Source organism: Pseudophryne corroboree, assembly GCF_028390025.1.
Source record: "Pseudophryne corroboree isolate aPseCor3 chromosome 3 unlocalized genomic scaffold, aPseCor3.hap2 SUPER_3_unloc_1, whole genome shotgun sequence".
Taxonomy (NCBI): domain Eukaryota; kingdom Metazoa; phylum Chordata; class Amphibia; order Anura; family Myobatrachidae; genus Pseudophryne; species Pseudophryne corroboree.
The window spans coordinates 5,797,698-5,824,826 of NW_026967493.1; the positions used below are offsets into that span (position 1 = coordinate 5,797,698).

At 47.5% G+C, this 27,129-nt stretch overlaps 2 protein-coding genes across 4 annotated transcripts in view; both read left to right on the forward strand.

Moving 5' to 3' along the window:
- The window catches only part of LOC134983154 (oocyte zinc finger protein XlCOF6-like), a 69,766-nt gene extending 50,382 nt beyond the window's left edge, over nucleotides 1-19,384 (forward strand). For all 3 annotated transcript variants that reach the window (XM_063948901.1, XM_063948899.1, XM_063948900.1), the window contains one exon: nucleotides 17,504-19,384. In XM_063948901.1, coding sequence (XP_063804971.1) covers nucleotides 17,504-19,251 — 1,748 coding nt within the window. In that variant the 3' untranslated portion in view covers nucleotides 19,252-19,384. The remainder of the gene's footprint in view (nucleotides 1-17,503) is intronic.
- LOC134983156 (gastrula zinc finger protein XlCGF26.1-like) overlaps nucleotides 1-27,129 on the forward strand; it is a 319,758-nt gene that overhangs the window by 177,021 nt on the left and 115,608 nt on the right. The window lies entirely within an intron of this gene.

A 27,129-nucleotide genomic window follows, 5' to 3' on the forward strand; every position in this document is an offset into this window, starting at 1 on the left:
TCCTGAATCAGATGAATTAAATGAGGTGTGTGATGAAGCGTGGGTTTCCCCCGATAAAAAACTGCTAATTTCTAAAAAATTATTGGCATTATACCCTTTCCCGCCAGAGGTTAGGGCGCGTTGGGAAACACCCCCTAGGGTAGATAAGGCGCTCACACGCTTATCAAATCAAGTGGCGTTACCGTCTCCTGATACGGCCGCCCTCAAAGAGCCAGCTGATAGGAAGCTGGAAAATATCCTAAAAAGTATATACACACATACTGGTGTTATACTGCGACCAGCAATCGCCTCAGCCTGGATGTGCAGTGCGGGGCTGGCTTGGTCGGATTCCCTGACTGAAAATATTGATACCCTGGACAGGGACAGTATATTATTGACTATAGAGCATTTAAAGGATGCATTTCTATATATGCGAGATGCACAGAGGGATATTTGCACTCTGGCATCAAGAGTAAGTGCGCTGTCCATTTCTGCCAAAAGAGGGTTATGGACGCGACAGTGGTCAGGTGATTCGGATTCCAAACGGCATATGGAAGTATTGCCGTATAAAGGGGAGGAGTTATTTGGGGTCGGTCTATCGGACCTGGTGGCCACGGCAACGGCTGGGAAATCCACCTTTTTACCCCAGGTCACCTCTCAGCAGAAAAAGACACCGTCTTTTCAGGCTCAGTCCTTTCGTCCCCATAAGGGCAAGCGGGCAAAAGGCCACTCATTTCTGCCCCGGGGCAGAGGAAGGGGAAAAAGACTGCAGCAGGCAGCCTCTTCCCAGGAACAGAAGCCCTCCCCCGCTTCTGCCAAGTCCTCAGCATGACGCTGGGGCCTTACAAGCGGACTCCGGTACGGTGGGGGGTCGTCTCAAGAATTTCAGCGCGCAGTGGGCTCACTCGCAAGTGGACCCCTGGATCCTGCAGGTAGTATCTCAGGGGTACAAATTGGAATTCAAGACGTCTCCCCCTCGCCGGTTCCTGAAGTCTGCTTTGCCAACGTCTCCCTCCAACAGGGAGGCGGTATTGGAAGCCATTCACAAGCTGTATTCCCAGCAGGTGATAATCAAGGTACCCCTCCTACAACAGGGAAAGGGGTATTATTCCACGCTGTTTGTGGTACCGAAGCCGGACGGCTCGGTGAGACCTATTTTAAATCTGAAATCATTGAACACTTACATACAAAGGTTCAAATTCAAGATGGAGTCACTCAGAGCAGTGATAGCGAACCTGGAAGAAGGGGACTATATGGTGTCTCTGGACATCAAGGATGCTTACCTCCATGTCCCAATTTGCCCTTCTCACCAAGGGTACCTCAGGTTTGTGGTACAGAACTGTCACTATCAGTTTCAGACGCTGCCGTTTGGATTGTCCACGGCACCCCGGGTCTTTACCAAGGTAATGGCCGAAATGATTCTTCTTCGAAGAAAAGGCGTCTTAATTATCCCTTACTTGGACGATCTCCTGATAAGGGCAAGGTCCAGGGAACAGTTAGAGGTCGGAGTAGCACTATCTCAAGTAGTACTACGACAGCACGGGTGGATTCTAAATATTCCAAAATCGCAGCTGATTCCGACGACACGTCTGCTGTTCCTAGGGATGATTCTGGACACAGTCCAGAAAAAGGTGTTTCTCCCGGAGGAGAAAGCCAGGGAGTTATCCGAGCTAGTCAGGAACCTCCTAAAACCAGGCCAAGTGTCAGTGCATCAATGCACAAGGGTCCTGGGAAAAATGGTGGCTTCTTACGAAGCGATTCCATTCGGCAGATTCCACGCAAGAACTTTTCAGTGGGATCTGCTGGACAAATGGTCCGGATCGCATCTTCAGATGCATCAGCGGATAACCCTGTCTCCAAGGACAAGGGTGTCTCTCCTGTGGTGGTTGCAGAGTGCTCATCTTCTAGAGGGCCGCAGATTCGGCATTCAGGACTGGGTCCTGGTGACCACGGATGCCAGCCTGAGAGGCTGGGGAGCAGTCACACAGGGAAGAAATTTCCAGGGCTTGTGGTCAAGCATGGAAACGTCATTTCACATAAATATCCTGGAACTAAGGGCCATTTACAATGCCCTAAGTCAAGCAAGGCCTCTGCTTCAGGGTCAGCCGGTGTTGATCCAGTCGGACAACATCACGGCAGTCGCCCACGTAAACAGACAGGGCGGCACAAGAAGCAGGAGGGCAATGGCAGAAGTTGCAAGGATTCTTCGCTGGGCGGAAAATCATGTGATAGCACTGTCAGCAGTGTTCATTCCGGGAGTGGACAACTGGGAAGCAGACTTCCTCAGCAGACACGACCTCCACCCGGGGGAGTGGGGACTTCACCCAGAAGTCTTCCACATGATTGTGAACCGTTGGGAAAAACCAAAGGTGGACATGATGGCGTCCCGCCTCAACAAAAAACTGGACAGATATTGCGCCAGGTCAAGGGACCCTCAGGCAATAGCTGTGGACGCTCTGGTAACACCGTGGGTGTACCAGTCAGTGTATGTGTTCCCTCCTCTGCCTCTCATACCCAAGGTACTGAGAATCATAAGAAGGAGAGGAGTAAGGACTATACTCGTGGCTCCGGATTGGCCAAGAAGGACTTGGTACCCGGAACTTCAAGAGATGCTCACGGAGGACCCGTGGCCTCTACCTCTAAGAAAGGACCTGCTCCAGCAGGGACCCTGTCTGTTCCAAGACTTACCGCGGCTGCGTTTGACGGCATGGCGGTTGAACGCCGGATCCTGAAGGAAAAAGGCATTCCGGATGAAGTCATCCCTACCCTGATCAAAGCCAGGAAGGATGTAACCGTGCAACATTATCACCGTATTTGGCGTAAATATGTTGCGTGGTGTGAGGCCAGGAAGGCCCCTACAGAGGAATTTCAACTGGGTCGTTTCCTGCATTTCCTGCAAACAGGACTGTCTATGGGCCTAAAATTAGGGTCCATTAAGGTTCAAATTTCGGCCCTGTCGATTTTCTTCCAGAAAGAACTGGCTTCAGTTCCTGAAGTTCAGACGTTTGTCAAGGGGGTACTGCATATACAGCCTCCTTTTGTGCCTCCAGTGGCACCTTGGGATCTCAATGTAGTTTTGGGGTTCCTAAAATCACATTGGTTTGAACCACTCACCACTGTGGACTTAAAATATCTCACATGGAAAGTGGTAATGCTGTTAGCCCTTACCTAAAAGCCCTTACCTAATTTTTCATACGGACAGGGCAGAATTGAGGACTCGTCCTCAATTTCTCCCTAAGGTGGTTTCAGCGTTTCACTTGAACCAGCCTATTGTGGTACCTGCGGCTACTAGGGACTTGGAGGACTCCAAGTTGCTGGACGTAAAATCTGACTCGCTGTTTATCCTGTATGCACCCAACAAGCTGGGTGCTCCTGCTTCTAAGCAGACTATTGCTCGTTGGATTTGTAGTACAATTCAGCTTGCACATTCTGTGGCAGGCCTGCCACAGCCAAAATCTGTAAAAGCCCATTCCACAAGGAAAGTGGGCTCATCTTGGGCGGCTGCCCGAGGGGTCTCGGCTTTACAACTTTGCCGAGCAGCTACTTGGTCAGGGGCGAACACGTTTGCTAAATTCTACAAATTTGATACCCTGGCTGAGGAGGACCTGGAGTTCTCTCATTCGGTGCTGCAGAGTCATCCGCACTCTCCCGCCCGTTTGGGAGCTTTGGTATAATCCCCATGGTCCTTACGGAGTTCCCAGCATCCACTAGGACGTCAGAGAAAATAAGAATTTACTTACCGATAATTCTATTTCTCATAGTCCGTAGTGGATGCTGGGCGCCCATCCCAAGTGCGGATTATCTGCAATACTTGTACATAGTTACAAAAATCGGGTTATTATTGTTGTGAGCCATCTTTTCAGAGGCTCCGCTGTTATCATACTGTTAACTGGGTTCAGATCACAGGTTGTACAGTGTGATTGGTGTGGCTGGTATGAGTCTTACCCGGGATTCAAAATCCTTCCTTATTGTGTACGCTCGTCCGGGCACAGTATCCTAACTGAGGCTTGGAGGAGGGTCATAGGGGGAGGAGCCAGTGCACACCAGGTAGTCCCAAACTTTTTACTTTTGTGCCCAGTCTCCTGCGGAGCCGCTATTCCCCATGGTCCTTACGGAGTTCCCAGCATCCACTACGGACTATGAGAAATAGAATTATCGGTAAGTAAATTCTTATTATTTTTATCACTCCTGCGATGCCCTGGGGTTGTCTGGCTGGGTGGCTCTGGGGTGTCCTGCCCCCCAGAACTGAACCCCTATAGTTAGTGTTAGGGACTTACCCAATGAGAGGCTACCTTGATGCGGTGGGTAAGCTCATAGCCCTGGCCAGGAATATGCTAAGTGCCTCTGGTTACTACAGGTTGAGCTAGTGTGAGATAGTGCACCTGCTACCTTTTCCCTCTGTACACTTAGTCCAGAGTTAGACAAGTGAATTTCCCTGGCATCAGCAGGGAAATCTACTTTTCTACCTACCGCTATTCTAGGACTACGCCACCGGTCAAAAGAAATTATTCGGGTCCGGTGTTCAATTCTTTTAGGTCTCAATCCTTTCGAGCTAGAGGAAGAGGATTTGGCGTTCAGACTCGTAGAAGCAGAGGCCGCTCCTAAATCACGACCAGAAATACTGGTATTACGGTCCTCTTTAGTGGGTGCACAGTTGGAAGGGTTTTGGGACACCAGGGCCGAAATCTCTCCAGAGGTCTGGGTCAACAAGATTATCTCCCAGGGATACTAAATAGATCAGTCTGTTCTTTACAACAGGCCTTCCTCATTGTCCTTCGAAAGTGAGGCCATTTGTTACAGCGATTCATAATCCTGTCAGCAGTCTTCATCCCAGGAGTGGAATTTTGGGAAGCAGACTCAGTCGCCAAGATATCCATTGGAGTGATGATGATACCCAGGATTTCGAGACAATAGTACGACGAGGGGGTCTACCGCAGATAGGCCTAATGGCCTCTCGGAACATCAGTTATCAAAGATATGTGGTCAGGACGCGGGATCCAGCAGCAGAAACGGTGGACGTGCTGGCGATCCCATGGTCATACAATTGGGTATAAATCTTTCCGCCATTTCCTCGTATAGCGACAGTGTTAAAAAGGCGAAAAAGGAAAGAGCGTGGGTGTTTTCTCTTACGTCCTAGAGGATGCTGGGTTTTAATTTAGTATCATGGGGTATAGACGGGTCCACTAGGAGCCACTGGCACTTTAAGAGTTTAATAGTGTGGGCTGGCCCCTCCCTCTACCACTCCTACCAGACCCGGTTTAGAAAATCTGCCCGGAGGAGCCGGTCACAGCTAGGGGAGCTCCTAGGAGTTTTCTTAGTTTTATTATTTTTTATAGTTAGGTTACAGGGAGGCTGCTGGCAGCAGCCTCCCTGCTTCGTGGGACTTGGGGGTGGGAGTAGGAACCAACTTCCTGAAGAGTTAATGGTCTTCTGCTCCAGCTGACAGGACACTGAGCTCCTGAGGCAACCACTCACTTCCGCAGCACGGCCGCCACCCCCTAACAAAGCCAGAAGAAAGAAGAGTGGTGAGTACAGCGCCGATGCCCCGGTTAACGTGTTGCCGCCGGGTATGGCGGCACAAGGGTGGGAGCGCAGCACTGACAGGCTGCGCTACAGGAAGGCTCAGCGACAGACACTGTAGGCGCTTTGAGGGGCGTCCTGAGCCAGCACAGATTAACCCTACATTGGTCACACAGCTTCCAGGGGCTAATACCACTGTTAGCACTAAAAACCTCAGACCAGTTTAAACAAATTGTGAGAGAAGCCGCACGCCATGTCGGGGGGCAGGGCTTCCTCTCAGAGCGGATCCAGCACTCGCCAGCGCCATTTTCTCCCTGCAAGGACGCTGATAGGGAACCCTGCCCTCCAGATAACTCAATTGCCTCACGGTACCAGGGTGTTATAGACGGGGGGATCAATACTAACTACTCTATTAAGCGTAGTTAGTTAGCGACGGGGATTTTGTCATAATAACTGCCCACAGCGGTGCTAGGTGGCTGGCTCCTTATACTCTGTGACTCTCTGAAGGTGCTCTGGGGGAAACTGTATCTGACATTTTCCTGTGTGTTTATCTCACGTTACCATGTCTAGGGACTCTGTGTCCTGCGCTGCAGAGTGTGTGTCTTCTCCAGGGGAGTCGATTCCATGTACTCAGGACTGCAATATGCTGTCTCAGCCTTCTGAATCCGAACTCGCATGGGTGGATTCCTTAAGGGGCGTGATATCCCAGATTTCAACGAGGATGTCACATACTGAGAAAAAGACACAGGTTTTGAGGAAGACTGTGGAGGGTTTACAGTATCCGACCCCCACTACTTCATCAAAAACCCCACCTACATACCCACAAAAACATACACTGCCCAGATACTGCAAGTTGACACGGATACCGACTCTGATACTGGGGACGGTGATGGGGATATGCAGGGGAGGATGCCTCCCTTGGTAAAGGGGTGCAACTAATGATTGAAGCCATTAGTTTTACACATTACTGAAAAGGTAAATAAGACATCCTCGCTTACCTACCCTGCTTCTAAGAAGTTAAACTCATTGTTTGAGAAATCATGGGAAAACCCAGAGAAAAAATTCCAAATCCCTAAAAGAATTCTCATTGCTTTTCCTTTTCCTGAAGAGGATAGAAAGAAGTGGGAAAGCCCACCTATGGGTAGACTCTTCTGTATCTAGGTTGTCTAAAAAGGTGGTTTTACCTGTCCCTGGTTCAACCGCCTTAAAAGAGCCGGCTGACCGTAAGATTGAGACTATGCTCAAATCTCTATACACTGCTACCGGCATGGCCTTACAGCCCACTATTGCTTGTGCATGGATTTCTAAAGCTATAGTAAAGTGGTCAGGCACATTACTTGAGGACTTAGATAATATGGATAGGAGTGACATTGACTTGTTTTTACGTCACATACAGGATTCGGCTGGTTTCATGGTGGAGGCCATGAAGAACATTGGCATGCTGATGCACGAGCTACTTCCATGGCAGTCTCTGCACGCAGAGGACTCTGGCTATGCCAATGGACTGCAGATGCGGAATCCAAGAAAAGTGTGGAGAACCTACCCTTCACAGGTCAGGCCCTGTTTGGGGAAGCGCTGGGTGCGTAAATATTCACGGCAACTGCGGGTAAGTCGACCTTTCTTCCCTCCGCAGCTGCACCGGGTCTGAAATCTTATCCTAAGCCTATGCTGCAGTCTTTTGGGACAGCAAAATTTTAAAATAGCCAAAGGCCCCCCACCTTCTTTAGAGGAGGCCGGGGAAAATCCAGAAAACCTGCACCAACAGGTTCCCAGGAACAGAAACCAGGTTCTGTTTCCTCAAAATCATGACGGTGGACCTCCCAGCCTGGAGATTGGCAGGTGGGAGCAAGACTTTCAGTAACGTTTGGGCGTCATCTTGGCTAGACCCTATTGTTGCCCAGGGGTACAGACTGGAATTTCAGGAACTGCCACCCTACAGATTCTTCAAATCAGGCTTACCAGCTTCGCTGACAGAAAGTGCTATCCTACAGGAAGCCATTCAAAAATTGGTGCGAACGAATGTCATTGTTCCAGTTCCACCTCACCTACAAACCAAGGGTTATTACTCAAACCTGTTTGTGGTACCGAAACCGGACGGTTCGGTGAGACTTGTATTGAACCTGAAGTCATTGAACCCATACTTGAGGGTTTTCCAATTCAAGATGAAGTCTCTGAGAGCACTGATCTCAGGTCTGGAGGAAGGGGAATTCCTAGTATCCCTGGATATCAAGGATGCGTACCTTCATGTTCCGATCTGGCCGCCTCACCAGGCCTATCTACGGTTTGCACTACAGGACGGTCACTATCAGTTCCAGACATTGCCATTTGGCCTCTCCACAGCACCGAGGATTTTCACCAAGGTCATGGCGGAGATGATGCTCCTCCTCCGCAAACAGGGAGTTAACACAATTCCATATCTGGACGATCTGCTGATAAAGGCATCTTTCAAGGAGAAACTGTTGTAGAGTATTGCACTCTCAACACAACTACTCCGGGATCATGGGTGGATCCTGAACCTTCCAAAGTCGCCCTTGTAACCGACAAGGAGAACTGCCCTTCCTGGGGATGATACTCGACACGGAAGTGCAACGGGTCTTTCTACCACTGGCGAAAGCATTGGTGATCCAATCCATGGTCCGGGATGTCTTGAAACCACCCCGGGTATCGGTTCATCAGTGCATTCGCTTTCTGTGGAAAATGGTAGCCACCAACGAGGCTCTACAGTACGGAAGATTTCATGCACGGTTCTTTCAGCTGGACCTCCTGGACAAATGGTCGGGATCACATCTTCAGCAGATACGCCTGTCGCCGAAAGCCAGAATTTCACTCCTCTGATGGCTGCAAATTTCTCACTTGCTCAAGGGCTGCAGGTTCTCGCTGGATCAGACTTTTACTATCCAGCATGCTTATTCAAAGGCAGGTTTGGCTTGTCCAAAATCTGTTCAGGCCCACTCTTCTCGTAAGGTGGGTTCTCCCTGGGCAGCTGCCCGGGGTGCCTCGGCTTTGCAGTTTTGCCGAGCGGCTACTTGGTCTGGGTCGAACACGTTTGCTAAGTTTTACAAGTTCGATACTTTGGCCTCTGAGGACCTAAGGTTTGGTCAATCTGTTCTGCAGGACACTCAGCACTCTCCCTCCCATACTTGCTTTGGTACATCCCCATGGTACTAATATGGACCCCAGCATCCTCTAGGACGTAAGAGAAAATAGGATTTTAATTACCTATCGGTAAATCCTTTTCTCGTATAAGGATGTGTTGAATATTACTGATACAACTCCTGTGCAGGTTGAGGAGGCTTACTTCACTGAAAATAAGAGAGCCTCGCTAAACTTCCCTGCGTCAAAAGAGTTAAATGCTGATAATGTCAATATTATCTTAAACCTGTCAAAGTCAGAAAAATATCACGATGCACACTGCCATATTTGCACCTCATTCAGGTCTGCGCTGCGCATGCGTGCGCTCTCCCGTGAGTGTGCATACTCGCTGTTGCGGGCACCCGCGGGCGCGCGGTATGTGCATTTACGGTAGAGTTCATGTGTTCGTAGCGTGCGACTCAATCGTTACATATTTTCACTATATAATGTATTTTGTAGATCATGGTCCCTTTGATAGATTCTGAAAGTTTGGTTAATGTAGAATGTTCATGAACAGAGAAATCCCCCTTTGTTTGATACGAAGGGTCAGACAGGAGTAATACAGTGGTGTTTAGTATCCATCGGAAGAGTATTTTAATTAGCAATATTCCGGTGTTGGTTTGAAGCGGATTAATCGCTCGTGCGAATAGTTATGGACATAAGAAGTTTATGTCCATTTACTATTATTTGCACTTAATTATCCATGCGGCGGGAAACCCAGTTTCCCTCCCACCTGAGCTGTTGGAAATCGTCACAGCCCACCTGTATGAATCAACCTATGACCTTTTGTTATAATGCGAGGAGGAATTCCTGTGTCCAATGAACAATGAGATTGTAGGGACCATTGAATTGTATTGTGTGTGGGGCATAAATAGACAAGCCGATCACATCCAGCTCTCACTCTTCAACGGTTATCATTGCTGAAAATCGGGAGCTGGATGTCCAGAGGCGCATGCGATCGTTTCCTTTGTGCGTAAGTTTTCTCCGCAATCATATTGTCTTTCTTGTTGTTATGGGCCATATCTCTCTCTCTCTCTCTCTCTTCTCCTCTTTCTCTCGTAATCCCTTAAACGTAATAGTATTGTATTGTATTTCATGTGTAGTTATCTGGTTAGGTAGTCTGTTATATTGTAGTGTATGACTTGTATTGTATTAATTCTTTTGCAAGTATAACATTCATAATATATATATTAGGCGTTGGACCCTAAGCACGGTATCTGTGTATTTCTTATAGTGTTAAGTATTCCCTGAGCGTCGGTGACGCTCAAACAGCTTTTAAGTTAATAAGGTTACACTGTGTTGCATCTACACCCTATCTCTACACTAAGGTTTTACAGCATATTACATTGTTTATGGTTTAGATATAAAGGTTTAACATTGTGAGCGTCTGCGCCGCTGGTGATCTCCTCGTGGTCCCGAGCGGCCGCTACGCTATAGCGAATCATTACGTTAGTCGGCAGCCAATAGCGTGCCTGCCTGTGATCTCTTGGCCGTGAGCGAACGTGACGCTTGAGCGTCTCGACCACGGCTAAGCGATCGTTACGCAACGAGCGTACCCTTACGGTACTCCATACGTAAATAGCGTACAGTGTTCTTAGACCTCACAAAGGGTTTTATATAAGATAAATATTTAGCTTTATCAAACCATAAAGCTATACCTCTAGATACACTATTACCGTGGAGCCGGTATGGCCGCTAGACTGAATACACTGACAATGCTAATTTTGAAAAAGCGTGGGAAAACCCTGAATTTTCTTTTCCAGATCCCTAAAAGGATCCTGGTGGTTTGTCCTTTCTCTATGGAGGATAGAAAAAACTGGGAAAACCCATGTTGACACGTCTGTATCCAGACTCTCAAAAAAGTGGTTTTACCTGTTCCAGGATCCGCCGCCTTGAAAGAGCCGGCTGATCGTAAAATTTATTATACGCTCAAATCTATGTACACGGCTTCAGGGGCTATATTACGTCCCATTATTGCCAGTGCTTGGATTGACAAAGCTATAGTAAAGTGGTCAGGCACATTACTTGAAGATTTGGATACTATGGATAAATCTGATGTTGAATTGTTTTTGCAAAACATTCAGGATTCGGCAGGATTTCTGGTAGAATCCATGAAAGACCTGGGTTCCATGGATGCAGGAATTTCTTCCATGTCTGTCTCAGCTCGTCGAGGACTGTGGCTGCGACAGTGGTCTGCCAGTGCGGAATCCAAGAGGAGTGTGGAGATCCTACCCTACACAGCTCTTTGGGGAAGCGTTAGATGCGTGGATCTCCACGAACAAGTCCTCTTTTCTTCCCTCAGCTGCACCTGCTACGAAGAAACCCTTTTCTTCAACTGCATCGCAGCCCTTTCGGGCTGCCAAGCCACGAAAGGCCAGATCGTCAAACACCTTCTTTAGGGGAGGCCGGCCCAAATCCAAGAAACCGGCTGCGGCGGGTTCCCAGGAACAGAAGTCTGCTTCAGGTACGCCGAAGTCCTCTGCATGACGGTGGACTGCACGCCCCGGAGGTGGGGCCAGTGAGAGCGGACTCGGGCATTTCAGTCACGTCTGGGTATCGTCCGGCCTGGATCCCTGGGTGCAAGATATCGTGTCCCTGGGGTACAGGCTGGAATTTAAAGATCTCCCTACTCACCGATCCTTCAAATCAGGCTTGCCAGCTTTGCTGGCAGACAGGGCTGTCCTGCAGGAAGCCGTCTAGAAGTTGGTGGAGGCACTGGTTATTGTACCAGTCCCTCCTCATATGCAAAACAAAGGTTACTGTTCGAACATTTTCATGGCACTGAACCTAAAATCGCTAAATCCCTTTACTGAAGAAGTTCAAGTTCAAAATGGAGTCTCTGAGGGTGGTGATATCAAGTCTGGAAGAGGGGGAAATCCTGGTATCCCTGGATATCGAGGATGGATATCAAGGATGCATACCTCCACATTCCAATTTGGCCGCCACATCAGGCTTATCTCCGATTCGTACTGTTGGACTGTCACTATCAGTTCCAGGCTGTGCCATTTGGTCTCTGCACAGCACCGAGGGTGTTCACCAAGGTGATGGCAGAAATGATGGTTTTCCTCCACAGACAGGGGGTGAACATAATTCCATATCTGGACGATCTGCTGATAAAGGCACCATCCAAAGAGAAGCTGTTACAGTCCATCCTTTTCACGACCCACCTGCTCAGGGAATACGGTTGGATCCTCAATCTTCCAAAATCAAATTTGGAACCAACCAGTAGGTTGTCCTTTCTGGGAATGATCCCCGACACGGAAGTGCAGAGGGTGTTTCTTCCAGAGGAAAAAGCGTTGGTGATACGAACAATGGTCCGGGATGTCCTGAAGCCAGCCCGGGTGTCGGTTCATCAATGCATTCGCCTTCTGGGAAAGATGGTAGCCTCTTACGAGGCTTTAGAATACGAGAGGTTTCATGCTCGGTCCTTCCAACTGGATCTCCTGGATAAGTGGTCGGGATCCAATCTACATATGCACCAGAGAATACGTCTGTCACCAAAGGCGAGGATTTCACTCCTTTGCTGGTTGCAACTACCTCACCTTCTGGAGGGCCACAGGTTCGGGATTCAGGACTGGATCCTTCTAACCATGGATGCAAGTCTCCGAGGCTGGGGCGCAGTCACACAAGTGCAGACCTTCCAAGGAAGGTAGTCAAGTCTAGAAGCCAGCCTGCCGATAAACATTCTAGAACTAAGAGCCGTCTACAACTGTCTTCTCCAAGCGGCCAATCTTCTGAGAAATCAGGCCATTCAAGTGCAGTCGGACAATGTAACGACAGTGGCTTACATCAACCGACAGGGCGGAACGAAGATCAGAGCTGCAATGTCAGCGGTAACAAGAATCATCCTCTGGGCAGAAAAACACGCGTTGGCGCTGTCAGCAATCTTCATTCCGGGAGTAGACAACTGGGAAGCGGACTTCCTCAGCAGAAACGATCTCCATCCAGGAGAGTGGGGACTCACGGAGGTAGCAGATCTTTGGGGTGTACCTCAAATCAACATGATGGCCTCTCGTCTCAACAAGAAGCTTCGGTGATATTGTTCCAGGTCGAGGGACCCACAAGTAGTGGCGATGGACGCCCTGGTGACTCCGTGGGTTTTCCACTCTGTGTACGTGTTTCCACCACTCCCACACATTCCAAGAGTGCTAAAGCGCATAAGAAGAACAAGGGTCCAAGCGATCCTCATTGCTCCAGACTGACCAAGAAGGTCTTGGTACGCGGATTTTTTGGATCTACTGTTAGAAAAGCCGAGGCCTCTTTCTCTTCAAGAAGACCTGCTGCAGCAGGGGCCATTGCCTATCAAGGCTTACCGTGGCTGCGTTTGACGGCACGGAGGTTGAACGCAAGATACTAGCTTGGAAGGGCATTCCAAACAAGGTTATTCCTACCCTGATACAGGCTAGGAAAGAGTTACATCTAAACATTACCATCCTATTTGGAAAAAATATGTATCTTGGTGTGAGTCCAAGAAGTTTCCTGCGGCGGAGTTTCAACTGGGATATTTTCTCCTCTTCTTGCAAGCAGGTGTGGATATGGGCCTGAGGTTGGGATCCATAAAGGTCCAAATTTCGTCCCTATACATTTTCTTCCAGAAACAGTTGGCTGCCCTCCCTGAGGTTCAGACTTTTTTAAAGGGAGTTCTGCACATCCAACCTCCCTTTGTGCCGCCTACGGCGCCCTGGGATCTTAACGTGATGTTGCAGTTCCTCCAGTTGGACTGGTTTGAGCCTCTACAGGAGGTTGAGGTCAAGTTTCTCACGTGAAAGGCTGTCACTTTGTTGGCCTTAGCATCTGCTAGACGTGTGTCGGAGTTGGGGGCTTTGTACTGTAGAAGCCCATACTTGATCTTCCATGAAGATAGGGCTGAGCTTCGGACACGTTAGCAGTTTCTTCCAAAGGTTGTGTCGGCATTTCATATCAACCAACCTATTGTGGTGCCAGTTGCTATTGACTCCTCAATTTCATCAAAGTCCTTGGATGTTGTAAGGGCTCTGAAAATCTATGTGAAGAGGACTGCTCGTCACAGGAAATCGGACTCTCTGTCCTGTATGATCCTAAGAAACTTTGGTGTCCTGCTTCTAAGCAGACAGTCTCGCTGGATCAGGTTCACTATCCAGCATGCATATTCTACGGAAGGATTGCCGTGTCCTACGTCTGTTAAGGCCCACTCTACTCATAAGGTGGGTTCTTCCTGGGTGGCTGCCTGGGGTGTCTCGGCTTTACAGCTTTGCTGAGTGGCTACTTGGTCTGGGTCGAACACGTTTGCAAAGTTTTACAAGTTCGATACTTTGGCCGCTGAGGACCTGAAGTTTGGTCAATCAGTTCTGCAGGAGCCTCTGCGCTCTCCCTCCCGTTCTGGGAGCTTTGGTACATCCCCATGATACTAATGTGGACCCCAGCAGCCTCCTAGGACATAAGAGAAAATAGGATTTTGGTTACCTACCAGTAAATCCTTTTTCTCGTAGTCTGTAGAGGATGCCGGCAGCCCGCCCAGTGCTTCGTTTTCCTGCTATCGTTATTTGGTTCAGTACAACTTCGTTTTATTTGAGTACTGCATTGTTACTTGGTAAGTAATGTTTCAGCGGTTTGTGCGTTTCAAGCTAGTTAGCTTGATGTGCCTTGTATGTGTGAGCTGGTGTGACTCTCGCCACTATCTGTAAAATCCTTCTCTCGAAGATGTCCGTCACAGTTTCTAAACTGAGTCTGGTAGGAGGGGCATAGAGGGAGGAGCCAGCCCACACTCTCAAACTCTTAAAGTGCCAATGGCTCCTGGTAGACCCATCTATACCCCATGGTACTAATGTGGACCCCAGCATCCTCTACGGAATATGAGAAAAGGGTTTACCGGTAGTTAACCAAAATACTATGTTTAAAAGCACCAGACTAGCCTCGCAGGAGTTGTTACTCGGACCTGAGGGGGCTTCTGGCGGAAGATCCTTGGAGGTTACCTCAAAAGAGGACCTATTGTCAGACGGAAGTAATTATGGTTGTACCGACTTCTCAAATGGGATGGGTTTTTATTCAAATCTTTTTGTAGTGCCTAAACCGGATGGGTTCATCAGACCAATCTTTAAATTTAAAAGTTTAAAAGCAGTTCCTGAATGTTTAGAGGTTCAGGATGGAGTCAACCCAAGCGGTTATGTCGTGACTGGAACAAGAAAGAGTTCATGGTATACCTGGACAAAAGGACGCGTACCTTTTAGGTCACAATTTGGACTCCACACCAAGCCTAATTACGGTTTGCAGTGGACAAAAATCATTACCAGTTCAGAGCCCTACCTTTCAGCTTATCATGAGCCCCGAGAATCTTCACAAAGATCAAGGCTGTAATGATCGCGACAGTGAGATCCTTAGGGGTAAAGATAATTCCTTATCTGGACCTTCTGATCATGGCTCCCTCTCAGGAATGCTCAAACCATTCATCAGTTTCTGATTCCTCACGGTTGGATAGTGAATTTCAAAGAAAATCCACACCTTCAAACAACGCAGAGGATTCAATTCCTGGGTCTCATTTTAGATACAATACATCTGATGGTATTTCTCCCAGAAGACAAGGTTCGAGAGATCAAGGAAACTACGTCAGGTTTTACAGAACCGGACAGTGTCCCGGCATCCATGTGTAATGCTTCTGGAAAGGATGGTAGTATAATTCGAAGCAATCCAATAGGGCAGGCTTCATTCCAGACCTTTCCAGATGAATTGAATTGCTTAGGGGGCAGGCATGTATAGGCTTCTCCATCGACGGATTCGCTTGTTGCTTCAAGTCAGGACCTCGTTAATATGGTGGTCAGTCAACAGGATTGTAGCTGCAGAAAAGAGTTTTTGGAATCTGGGATTGGAAGATCCTGACAATGGATGCCAGTCTCAGAGGTTGGGGAGCAGTGCTGGAGAACAATCATTTTCAGGGAAGGTGGTCACCGCATGAAAGCAGCTTTCCAATATATAGTTTCGATTGAAGAGCCATTTACAATGCACTTCTTCTGGCAGAGGAACTAGTAAGGTCTCAACACGTAAGAGTTAAGTAAGACAATGTGGCAGCAATGGCACATAAACAGTCGAGGATGAACAAAGATCTGCATGGCTTTAAGGGAGGCCACAAGGATCTTATCTTGGACAGGAAAGTGCAAATCAAGGCCCATTTCTCAGATCTAAACCGTCTACGTTTCACTGTGGTGCTTGAAACCGGGATTCTAAAGATACAAGAGTATTCCGAAATCGGCTATCCCCGCAAGGTTAGCTGCAAGGAAACCAGTCATAGCGGCACATTACTATAGAATATGGAAGAAGTACATGGACTGGTGTCAGTCAAAAGGGTGGAATTTCAAGGAGTTCTGCCTCTATAGACTTCTATGATTTCTCCAAACTGGATTAGATGAAGATTTGAGGTTTGGATCCTTGAAGGTACAAGTCTCAGCCCTCTCTATTCTATTTCAACAACGTCTGGCGGCCTTACAGGAAGTTCAGACGTTTTTTTACAGGGTGGACTGAGAATACAGCCACCTTGTTCGTCCTCCACGGCCCCGTGGGATCTTTAGTGCTCAATTTTATTTTTTTATTCCAAAATGAGCCTCTCGAGACATTGGATCTTAAAAACGTTACCCTGTTACTAGATTTGGCATTTGCAAGAAGGGTTTTAGAGTTGTGAGCTCTATCGTATAAGAGTCCTTTCCTCGTTTTTCAGGAGAACAGGGCCGAGCTCCATACAAAAGCGGAGTTTTACCTATAGTGGTTTCTGGTTTCCACATTAACCAGCCCATTGTGGTTCCCTCCTTCCAGGGATTTGCGGAAGGGGGCTTGTCTTTGGATGTGGCCAGAACCTTTAAGATTTACGTACAGGCTACATCCTCTATTAGAATGTTTGACTCTTTGTATCTGCATGATGGGCCCAACAAGGGCTGGCCGACTTCTTAGCAGACTTTAGCCAGATGGATACGATTTACCATCAGACAGGTTTATATCTCTTGTTCTAAGAGAGTTCCTTTTAGAGTAGGTGCTCACCAAATCAGTGGGTGCTTCATAGGCGGAGACTAGAGGTGCCTCCACTACCCAGACTTAATGAGCGGCAACGTGGTCATTGAACACACGTTTCATTCGATTTTACAATTATGATACGTTTGCACCCAGAGATGCAGGTGTAAACGTTTGATTCTGCAGGCTTCAGACAGCACTCCCGCCCATGGGAGTATCTTTGAGATGTCCCCAAGCTGTCTCGTGTTCCAGTGTCCCCTAGTGGATGAAAGAGAAAAGGGGATTTTGGTACTTACCGATAAATCAATTTCTCTGAATCCACTCGGACACTGGACACCCACCTCGGTGCTGTCGGCCTACATGTTCTTGTTAAATTTTAGTTCAAACTGTTTGAACTATTTGGTCAATGGTTCTGCGTTATTGTCTGACTTGTTGCTACGGTTGGTTCCTCTCCATAGGGCTTGTTTTTCATGTTACCTCTTTTCTCAAACTGAGGGATAGGGGGCGTGAAGGGGGAGGAGCCGGCTGTGCATAATTTTGTTACTGTTAGATTGTGCCACCTCCGGTCTGCATACTTCACATACCAGCTGTCTCGTGTGTTGCAGTGTCCCTGAGTGGATTCAGAGAAGTGGATTTATCGGTAAATACCAAAATCCTCTTTTTTAACACGGTTCTATCTCAATCACAACTGTGCTCTCAGCTTTACAGCTATTATAGACAATGGTTTATTATTCTAAAGCTCATTTCAACTTTGTTAAACCAACATAAGTTTTCAATGCAGCAAATTACACTCCAGCATCCTAGTTATTAGAATAATCATGTAAACACTGTTAGAAATATACCAATTCAACTTCATACAGGAAATATCCACCTTTCCTTACATTTATTTTATTCCCAGCAGATTGGCGCAAAAGCAGAAACATCGTGGAAGGACATCTCATTTTATCTCCAGATGGTGAAATAATCGATAATGACGATAGACTAAATTCTCCAGGAGCAACCCCTGTTACCCCAATCATACAGCCAGTATTTCCAGATGCAGCAATTTCATCTGTTTCCTCTAGTCTGGAGGATTGTTCATATAACTGTGATAATGGTACATCTATTACAGAGCTTAAAGCAGATAAAATATTTCCCTGTCCTTTAGATTCCAAATATTTTACACAAGACACAAAGGTTATTACAGATCAGCCAACTAAGATGGATCGGAAACCCTTTCCATGTTCTGAGTGTGGGAAATGTTTCATACACAAATCAGTTCTTGTTAGACATGAGAAAATTCACACGGGCACAAAGCAGTTTTCCTGTACTTGGTGTGGGAAATGTTTTACGCACAAATCCGTTCTGGTTACACATGAGAGAACTCACACAGGTGAGAAACCATTTTCATGCTCTGAGTGTGGGAAATGTTTTACACACAAATCGGCTCTTATAAGACATAAGAGAATCCACACAGGTGAGAGGCCATATCCATGCTCTGAGTGTGGGAAATGTTTTACACACAAATCAACTCTCGTTAAGCATAAGATAATCCACACAGGTGAGAGGCCATATCCGTGCTCTGAGTGTGGGAAATGTTTTACACATAAATCAACTCTCATTAAGCATAAGAGAATCCACAAAGGTGAGAGGCCATATCCATGCTCTGAGTGTGGGAAATGTTTTAAAGAGAGGTCAAAGCTTTTTCAACATCAGAAAACTCATACAGGTCTGAAGCCATTTCCATGTTCGGAGTGTGGGAAATGTTTTATTGAAAAATCAAAACTTATCAGACATCAGAGACTTCACACAGGTGAGAAACCCTTTTCCTGTACTGAGTGTGGGAAATGTTATACTAACAAATCAGTTCTTGTTAGACATCAGAGACTTCATAAAGGTGACAATCCATTTCCATGCTATGAGTGCGGGAAATCTTTTACACAGCAATCAAATCTCGTTACACATCAGAGAGATCACACAGGTGAGAAACCATTTTCCTGTTCTGAGTGTGGGAAGTGTTTTGTGTATAAATCAACTTTTCTTACACACCAGAGAATTCACACAGGCGAAAAGCCATTTTCCTGTTTGGAGTGTGGGAAGTGTTTTATACAAAGATCAAATCTTCTCACACATCAGAAATCTCACACAGGAGAGAGACCATTTTCATGCTCTGAGTGTGGAAAATGTTTTATTAATGCAGCAGTTCTTCATAAACACCAGAGAATTCACACAGGTGAGAAACCATTTTCTTGTTCTGAGTGTGGGAAATGTTTTACACAGATCTCCAATCTTGTTACACATCAGAAATGTCACACAGGTGAGAAAACATTTTCATGCTCTGAATGTAGGAAATATTTTAAGCAGGAATCCGATCTTGTTATACATAACAGATGTCACACAGGTAAGAGGCCATTTGCATGTTCTGAGTGTGGGAAATGTTTTGGACATAAATCATATCTTGTTACACATCAGAGAACTCACACAGGCGAGAAACCATTTTCTTGTTCTGAGTGTGGGAAATGTTTTACACAGAAATGCAATCTTGTTACACATCGGAAAACTCATGCAGGTCTGAAGCCATTTCCATGTTCGGAGTGTGGGACATGTTTTGAGGATAAATCAACTCTTGTTACACACAAGAGACTTCACATGGGTGAGAAGACGTCTTAATGTCATTGTAGGAAGTAGCAGAAATCAAATCCAGTTAAGGCAGACGTTATTCTGACACACATGCAGAGGTGAAACTTTGTGATTACATGTGAAGCCTATTTCATATCAAGAATAAATCGCACCTGACCCCTTGCATTTTTTGTGTTGTGTTTTGTATTACTGATCTAATTGTATTTTTGTGACTTTATGATTTTTCTTATATGTTTGGATATTATGCTCTCATGGAGGGAAAAGGAAGGGAAATTACTTTTATCTTGTATAGTTTGTTATGGAATAAGATCACCCAAAAGTTTGGAGGACACAACAGTGCCCAATGAGTTAATTGGGTTAATGAATGAACCATAGGCTGTTACGGAATTCACGGCCAATTCAGTCTGACAGCTGACACGTTTCTGCGCTGTAGCCTGAAGTTTCATCAGGGAAATAGGCGGCCTTAATCCAGTGTATCATTATTACATTACTAATCTGCAATCTCAGCTGTGGAATCTGGTGTCCTGAAGATGCCTCTGACTATGATGTAAACATGGGGGCATGCATAGGAGCAAATGATCCTTCTCAATCTCCCTGTTAGATTCTCAACACTACAAGTTGGAATCTTCACACCCACCTGTTCCTGTCTCAGGGTTCCATCAATTGCCATCCACTCCATCCATTTTAATTGGCCCAAGAACATATTAAGACAGGGTCAGTCTTTTAGTCAAAAGATGTGTGAATGAGATGGGTCTTTTTGAAGTCCCACGCCCCTAAAAAAAAAACCCAGAGAGGATCACCAATGATTGTACATTCTTAACCCTACCAACCTGAAGGAGAGGATTATGTTCACAGCCCATAAACCCACTCTCTGCCATTCTTTAATAGTTCTTCATTTCTTGTGTTATAGTACTGATATAGTTTTCTACTTGATATAGTTTTAATATGTTAGACTAGTGGTTCTTAACTCCCATTCCTCTAGTTCTCCCAACAGGTCATGTTTTCTGGTTTTCTCTTAGGTCCTAGAGGATACTGGGGTCCATTTAGTACCATGGGGTATAGACGTGTCCACTAGGAGTCGTGGGCACTTTAAGAAATTGATAGTGTACGCTGGCTTCTCCCTCTATTCCCCTCAAACCAGACTCAGTTTAGAAAATGTGTCCGGAGGAGCCGGTCACGCTGAAGGAAGCTCCTGAACATTTTTCTGCATTTTATTTATATGTTTGTTATTTTCAGGCACCAGCCTGCCTGCTTCATGGGACTTGGGAGGGAAATCGGCCCAACCTCTTGAAGGGTTAATGGTCCCGTTCCCCGCTGACAGGACACTGAGCTCTTGAGGGAACTATTCGCAAGCCTCACCAAGGCGAGCATACATTCCCGCATCACGCTGCCACCCCTAACAGAGCCAGAAGAAAGAAGAGTGGTGAGCACTATGCCGGCGTCCCGGTTAGCGTGGCGCCGGCCATTATGGTGGCAATGAGGGCACGGAAACGCACGGCTTCTAACCGGGGCGGAATGGGTCTCCAGACTCGGTACACAGCTGCGTCTCAGTACACTGTACACAGTACCCACACTGGCAAAAACAACCTTTAAAGATATTTTTCTCTGAATTTTAAGCACCAGATTGCCTCAGCCAGTATAAAAAAGCGGGAAGACTGCGTGCCATTGAGGGGGCGGGGCCTTCACTATGAGCGGATCCAGCAGCTCACCAGCGCCATTTTACCTCTGCAGTGAACACCGATGCTGACTGACAGGGACATGCAGCTCCTCCGGAGTGACTCCAGTTTACTTCAGTGGTACCAGGGGGTCATAGCAAGGGGGGAGCCATTATTAGTGTACTAAGTCCCCTATTATTGTACTTAGTCTGCGACCCAGCTAAGCTTGGCATTAGCGTTAAGGGCAAAGTGGGGGCTGGCTCCAAATTTCTCTGTCTCTCCCTGAAGGGCTCTTTGTGGGTTAATTGTGCTTAACCTTTTCCTGTGTGTGTGTTGTCACATTTACATTATGTCAGGCAAAGAGTGTGTTTCTTGTTCAGCGGAGAGTACTTCTTCATCAGGGGGCTCACTACTGGGTACTCAGGGCAGTGCATCTTCTCAGAATAGCGGCGCTGAACCGGAGTGGGTTAATTCCCTTCAGGGAATGATATCCAATGTTTCTACGAAATTGGCCTGCAATGAGAAAGAGACGCAATACTTAAGACAGACTGTTGATGAGTTTATGAACAGAGACTCAGTCCCCAAAACTGTGTCTCAATCCTCTCCCATTTGTTCGCAAAAATGATCTCTGGCCCATATCCTGCATTCTGACACTGACGGGTCAGACATGGAGGATGGTGAGGTGGATTTGGAGGGGGAATATGCTACTCTGTCACATGGAATAGAGGCTGTCATAGAGGCTATCAGAGATGTTCTGCAAATTCCAGATAAGGTGTCAGAGGAGTGTGAGGAAACCTTTTTTTAATGTTAAAAAGAAGTCCTCAGGGGGCGTGGCCTCAGTACTAACGAAGGTGGACGTGTATCCTGCAGCCGGGACTTCGACTTCGGAGGCCGCCCGCTGCGCACTTCCGAAGGTGAGTCAGAGCGCCTGCCAGCTCCCACACGGACCTCCTCTGCAGCCGATCCTGGGGCCGCTGACCTCCACAGCCACTGCTGCTACAGCTCTGACCAGGTGCTCACCTGCCATGGTATATCCAGAGGAGCCCTCTGTTTCTGTGCCCTCTGAGGCGGCGGACATTGTAGCTGTCCCCTCTCCTGCTGGACTCTGAGCAGCTCACTGGTCCTGGAGGTCTACTGGTTGCTGCCTGGACCATAACCAGACCCCCCCTTGCCGGTGTGAGTACCCCAAGGGCACTAATATATATATATATATATATATATCGGGCTCCACTGGGCTCCACAAGAATTAACATCGGGGTGTAGAGTAGGATCTTGATCAGAGGCACCAATAGGCTCAGAGCTTTTGACTGTTCCCAAGATGCACAGCGTCACCTCCTCTATAACCCCGCCCCCATGCACAGGAGCTCAGTTTGTAAGTTTGGGCCATGCAGTAAGCAGTCGCTTAACAGGAGGGCTGCTTTAGACAGTCTATTCATTGCTTTAATGACAGAAAGAACTGAAGATTCTTCTACCAGACTACAAGGGCTGCAGCAGGCAAAGTCTCATAGACTTTCCTGTCTGCAGCTCCGTCACCCCCAGCGGCGCTGTATACTCCCGCGCCCTGGTTGCCGGGTCCCTGCAGCAGAGGCGCCGGTTTCTTCACATCGTGAGTCACACACACACCGCCGTCCTCCCGGATCGTGGGGCCGCAGGGACGGGGGGAGGTAAGGGGTTTCTGTGCCCGCACTTTACCACGATCCAGCACGGCTGTAGGAGGCGGGCCGCGCGCGCGCTGGCGTGGACATTGATTACTGGGCAGCCGCTCCACTAGCCGCCAGGGACACTTAATGGGCACAGGTCTGGGGGTATTTTCTTTTACATAAACCCCGCTTTACACTGCCCGCAGCGCCCGGTGGGGATGCCAGCAGGGGGAGCAGGTCGGACCTGTGGCCCCAGCCCCAGGGCACCATTTCTACAAATGTTCCCACCCTGGAGTTGCTTTCCTCTCTTTCACTCTCGGCCAGTGGCCATCACAGGTAGAGCTGAGCTGTTCCTGGGATTGCTAGGGCAAATCCTCCTCTGTAGAACCGCCTGACTGCCAGTGCTGTGTTTCCTACAGGACACTTAAGTATTCTACCTGTCACTGGGACAGTGTTAGTTAAGAAAGAGTGCATACATTCAGGGTTGTGTGGTACAAACACCCTGTGATACACATCCAGTATTTACTGTGTTTGTTATAGCTATTGTTATCACATATAGCCATACTGAGTATTACTTTGTATTGCTAGTCCAGTGCAGTTTATGGTGCATAATTTCTGCATGGTATGATTGTGACTATATATGTGTGTGTGCATGTAGCTGCTGCGTGGTTGCCTCATTACAGGGTATTTTTACTCAAAAGGCTATTCCTATATTGCTATACCTGAGGGGGCTAAGTGTATCAGGTTTCTTTCTGTATAATATAGGATTGTATCACAAGATATACTTGCTGTGTATTTTTACTTGTGATTTATGGTCACTCCATATACCTCTTGAACTCTTGGGTTGTGCTGTCGTAGTCACACTTCGCCGAGTGTTCTTGCCAGGTATATTGCTGCTACGCCTTGTACCAGGTTGCCCGATATTGTGCACATTGTTATGTCTGCTACACATGGCAACGACGCTGGGGCCTCTCCCACATTGTCTGGCAGTGAGGCCACAGACGTGATGGAGGAAAATATGGCAGCTGAGAGTTCAAGTTCAGGGGGTTCTTTACCCCCTAGTGAGTCAGTAGCACCTGGGGCATCACAGGACCCACCTTGGGCTACATTTTCCACGTTGTTAAACATGCTTGTAACTAAATTGGCGCCCCCTGTGGGACCACCTGTGCCAATGCAGCAGTTTATGGTCCCTGCTATTAATCCACCATGGGCAGATCAAATCTCCACTCAGTTACAGCATTTGAACCGGTCACTGACTAAATCTAAGGGGAATATTTACTAAAATTCGTATTTTCCAGACTGAGGTTAAAGTTCAAACACTAATGACATCGAAAGTGTAAATTTGCAACTTTTTGAATTTATTACGACTAATTTACTAAGCTGTCGTATTCTGCATTTTCGTATTTACCGATTTCGATGTCATTCGTATTTTTTGGCAGTGTTTTACGGGAGTGAATTGTAAAACACTGCCGACTTTAACACAATGAATCTCGGCAGGATCTGTGCGATCCGTGCTGGGCTTCATTGTGCACCTTTTGGAAAAAGTTAAACTTTGTTAAAATGTTTAAAAAAAAAAAAAAAAAAGCGTGGGGTCCCCCCTCCTAAGCAAAACCAGCCTCGGGCTCTTTGAGCCGGTCCTGGTTGAAAAAATATGGGGAAAAATGTTCACACGAGGGTCGGTCCTCTTCTCCAGGTAGAATCCATGGGGTACCTGTTGGAAAAATTATACTCACATAATCCAGTGTAGCATGGCCCTCTTCTGTTGTATTTGTAATCCACGAACTTGGTAAAATAAAAAAACGAACATCGACCACGCACTGAAAGGGGCCCCATGTTTTCACATGGGACCCCTTTCCCCGACTGCCAGGAACCCCCCCTGACTTCTGTCTAAGAGGGTTCCTTCAGCCAATCAGGGAGCGCCACGTCGTGGCACCCTCCTGATTGGCTGTGTGCTCCTGAAGTGTCTGTCAGGCAGCACACGGCAGTGTTACAATGTAGCGCCTAAGCGCTCCATTTTAACCAATGGTGGGAACTTTGTGGTCAGCGGTTGACCGAAAGTAACCTCACCGCTGACCGCAAAATTCCCACCATTGGTTACAATGGAGCGCATAGGCGCTACATTGTAACACTGCCGTGTGCTGCCTGACAGACACTTCAGGAGCACACAGCCAATCAGGAGGGTGCCACGACGTGGTGCTCCCTGATTGGCTGAAGGAACCCTCTTAGACAGAAGTCAGGGGGGGTTCCTGGCAGTCGGGGAAAGGGGTCCCATGTGAAAACATGGGGCCCCTTTCAGTGCGTGGTCGGTGTTCGTTTTTTTATTTTGCCAAGTTCGTGGATTACAAATACAACAGAAGAGGGCCGTGCTACACTGGATTATGTGAGTATAAATTTTCCAACAGGTACCCCATGGATTCTACCTGGAGAAGAGGACCGACCCTCGTGTGAACATAGGTAAGTATGTATGTATGGAGGTGTGGATGTATGTAATAAACTTTTACTTTCAAGGTGTGTGTGTCCTGTTTTATTTGGGGGTATTTTTTTAGTAGTAGTACTACAGGTACCAGCAGGCCCGGTTTTCCACCGCATGCTGGTACTTGTGGTTCTCCAAGTACCAGCTTGCGGGGGAGGCTTGCTGGGACTTGTAGTACTGCAACTAAAAACAATATTCAACACTTATCAAAAAGGCTATCAGCCCCCCATCCGCTGCCCTTGGATGGGGGGGACAGCCTCGGGCTTCACCCCTGGCCCTTGGGTGGCTGGAGGGGGGGGACCCCTTGATTGAAGGGGTCCCCACTCCTCCAGGCTACCCCGGCCAGGGGTGACTAGTTGGGTATGTAATGCCAGGGCCGCAGGGACCTGTATAAAAGTGTCCCCCGGCTGTGGCATTATGTACCTGGCTAGTGGAGCCCGGTGCTGGTTTTAAAAATACGGGGGACCCCTACGCTTTTTGTCCCCCGTATTTTTGGAACCAGGACCAGGCGCAGAGCCCGGTGCTGGTTGATGAAATATGGGGGAACCCCTATCACTTTTTTCCCCATATTTTTTCAACCAGGACCGGCTCAAAGAGCCCGAGGCTGGTTTTGCTTAGGAGGGGGAACCCCACGCATTTAAAAAAAAAAAAAAATTAACACTTTCCCACCCCTTCCCACTGATAAACATGCACGGATCTCATGGATCCGTGCATGCATATCAGAACACGGTAAAAAAAAAGCAGGTCTGTTTTATTTTAGCACTTTCTTACGATTTGTATTTTTTCACCTCAGTGTTTGGCTATTGCCGGCAGTGTTTGGGAATTACACTTTTTAGTAAATGACCGAGTTCTACCAAATTGCAGGTGTATTTGACCGAAGGTGTATTCATTTGTATTTTTTTACTAGAACTTCCAAAAAAATACGAATGCCCTCATCACTGCCGTGATTTGAGTTTAGTAAATTCCCGAGATGACACTTTGAAGAAAAAACACCATCTCGGTCAAAATCGGGATCTTAGTAAATATACCCCCAAGTGTCAGTCTCGCCCGCCTAAGACTAAGTCGTCTTCCAAACGTGCCATTACCTCCTCCCTATCCACTGCTATCCCGGACACGTCCTCTGAGGAGGATTGTGCATATACTGATCCCACAGACACTGATTCAGATGTTTCTGATGGGGAAGGGAAATCGATGGTGGATGTCCCAGACTTGATTGAGGCTATTAGGCTCATTCTTCAGGTGTCTGATGATCCTGAGGCTGTCTCTAAGAAACTGGATAGGTTCAAACATAAGAAGGTGGTTAAACAAGTTTTACCTCACTCTGAACACCTTGTTGAGATACGTCCGGAATCCTGGGAAAATCCGGGGACAAAATTCACAACGAATAAGATTGTTGGCTCGCTATCCTCTCCCTGCGGAACTATGTAAAAATTGGGAAACTCCTCCGCTCATTGATTCTTATGTGGCACACATGGTAGTTTCCTCTGCTCTGCCAGTTACTACCATCACCTCTCTGAAGGAACCGTCGGATAGACGTGTGGAGGGCTGTTTGAAAGCGATTTACATACTAACGGGGGCTGTGCATAGGCCAACGATTGCAGCGACATGGGCTGCTGAAGCTGTTGAGGCGTGGGCTCAAGAGGTTGAGGTGGAACTGCCTTACAACGCGTCTGAGCATGCTCGACAATGTCTCTCCTATATTACCATGGCTTCTCTGTACCTTAAGGAGGCGGCCTCTGATGCCTGGGTGCTGGCGGCCAAGGCTGCTACTACGTCCGTCTTGGCCAGATGTATCCTTTGGTTGAGATTCTGGTCGGTGGATATGGATTCCAAGAAAACCCTGGAGGTGCTTCCTTTCAAGGGAGACATTCTCTTTGGAGAAGACCTCAATAAGATTGTGGCTGATCTGGCTACTGCTAAAACAGCTTGCCTACCTAGTTTGGCTCCTTCCACACAGAAGGCTCAAAGTACTTTCCCTCGGCCCTTTACACTCTGCATTCGGTGGTACATTCCCTCCTGACCACAGGAGTGGTGGTACAAGTGCCTCTGGCTCAGAGAGGCAAGGGGTACTATTCACCGCTGTTTCTAGTCCCGAAGCCGAACGGGTCCTCGCGGCCCATTCTCAATCTGAAGCGGGTCT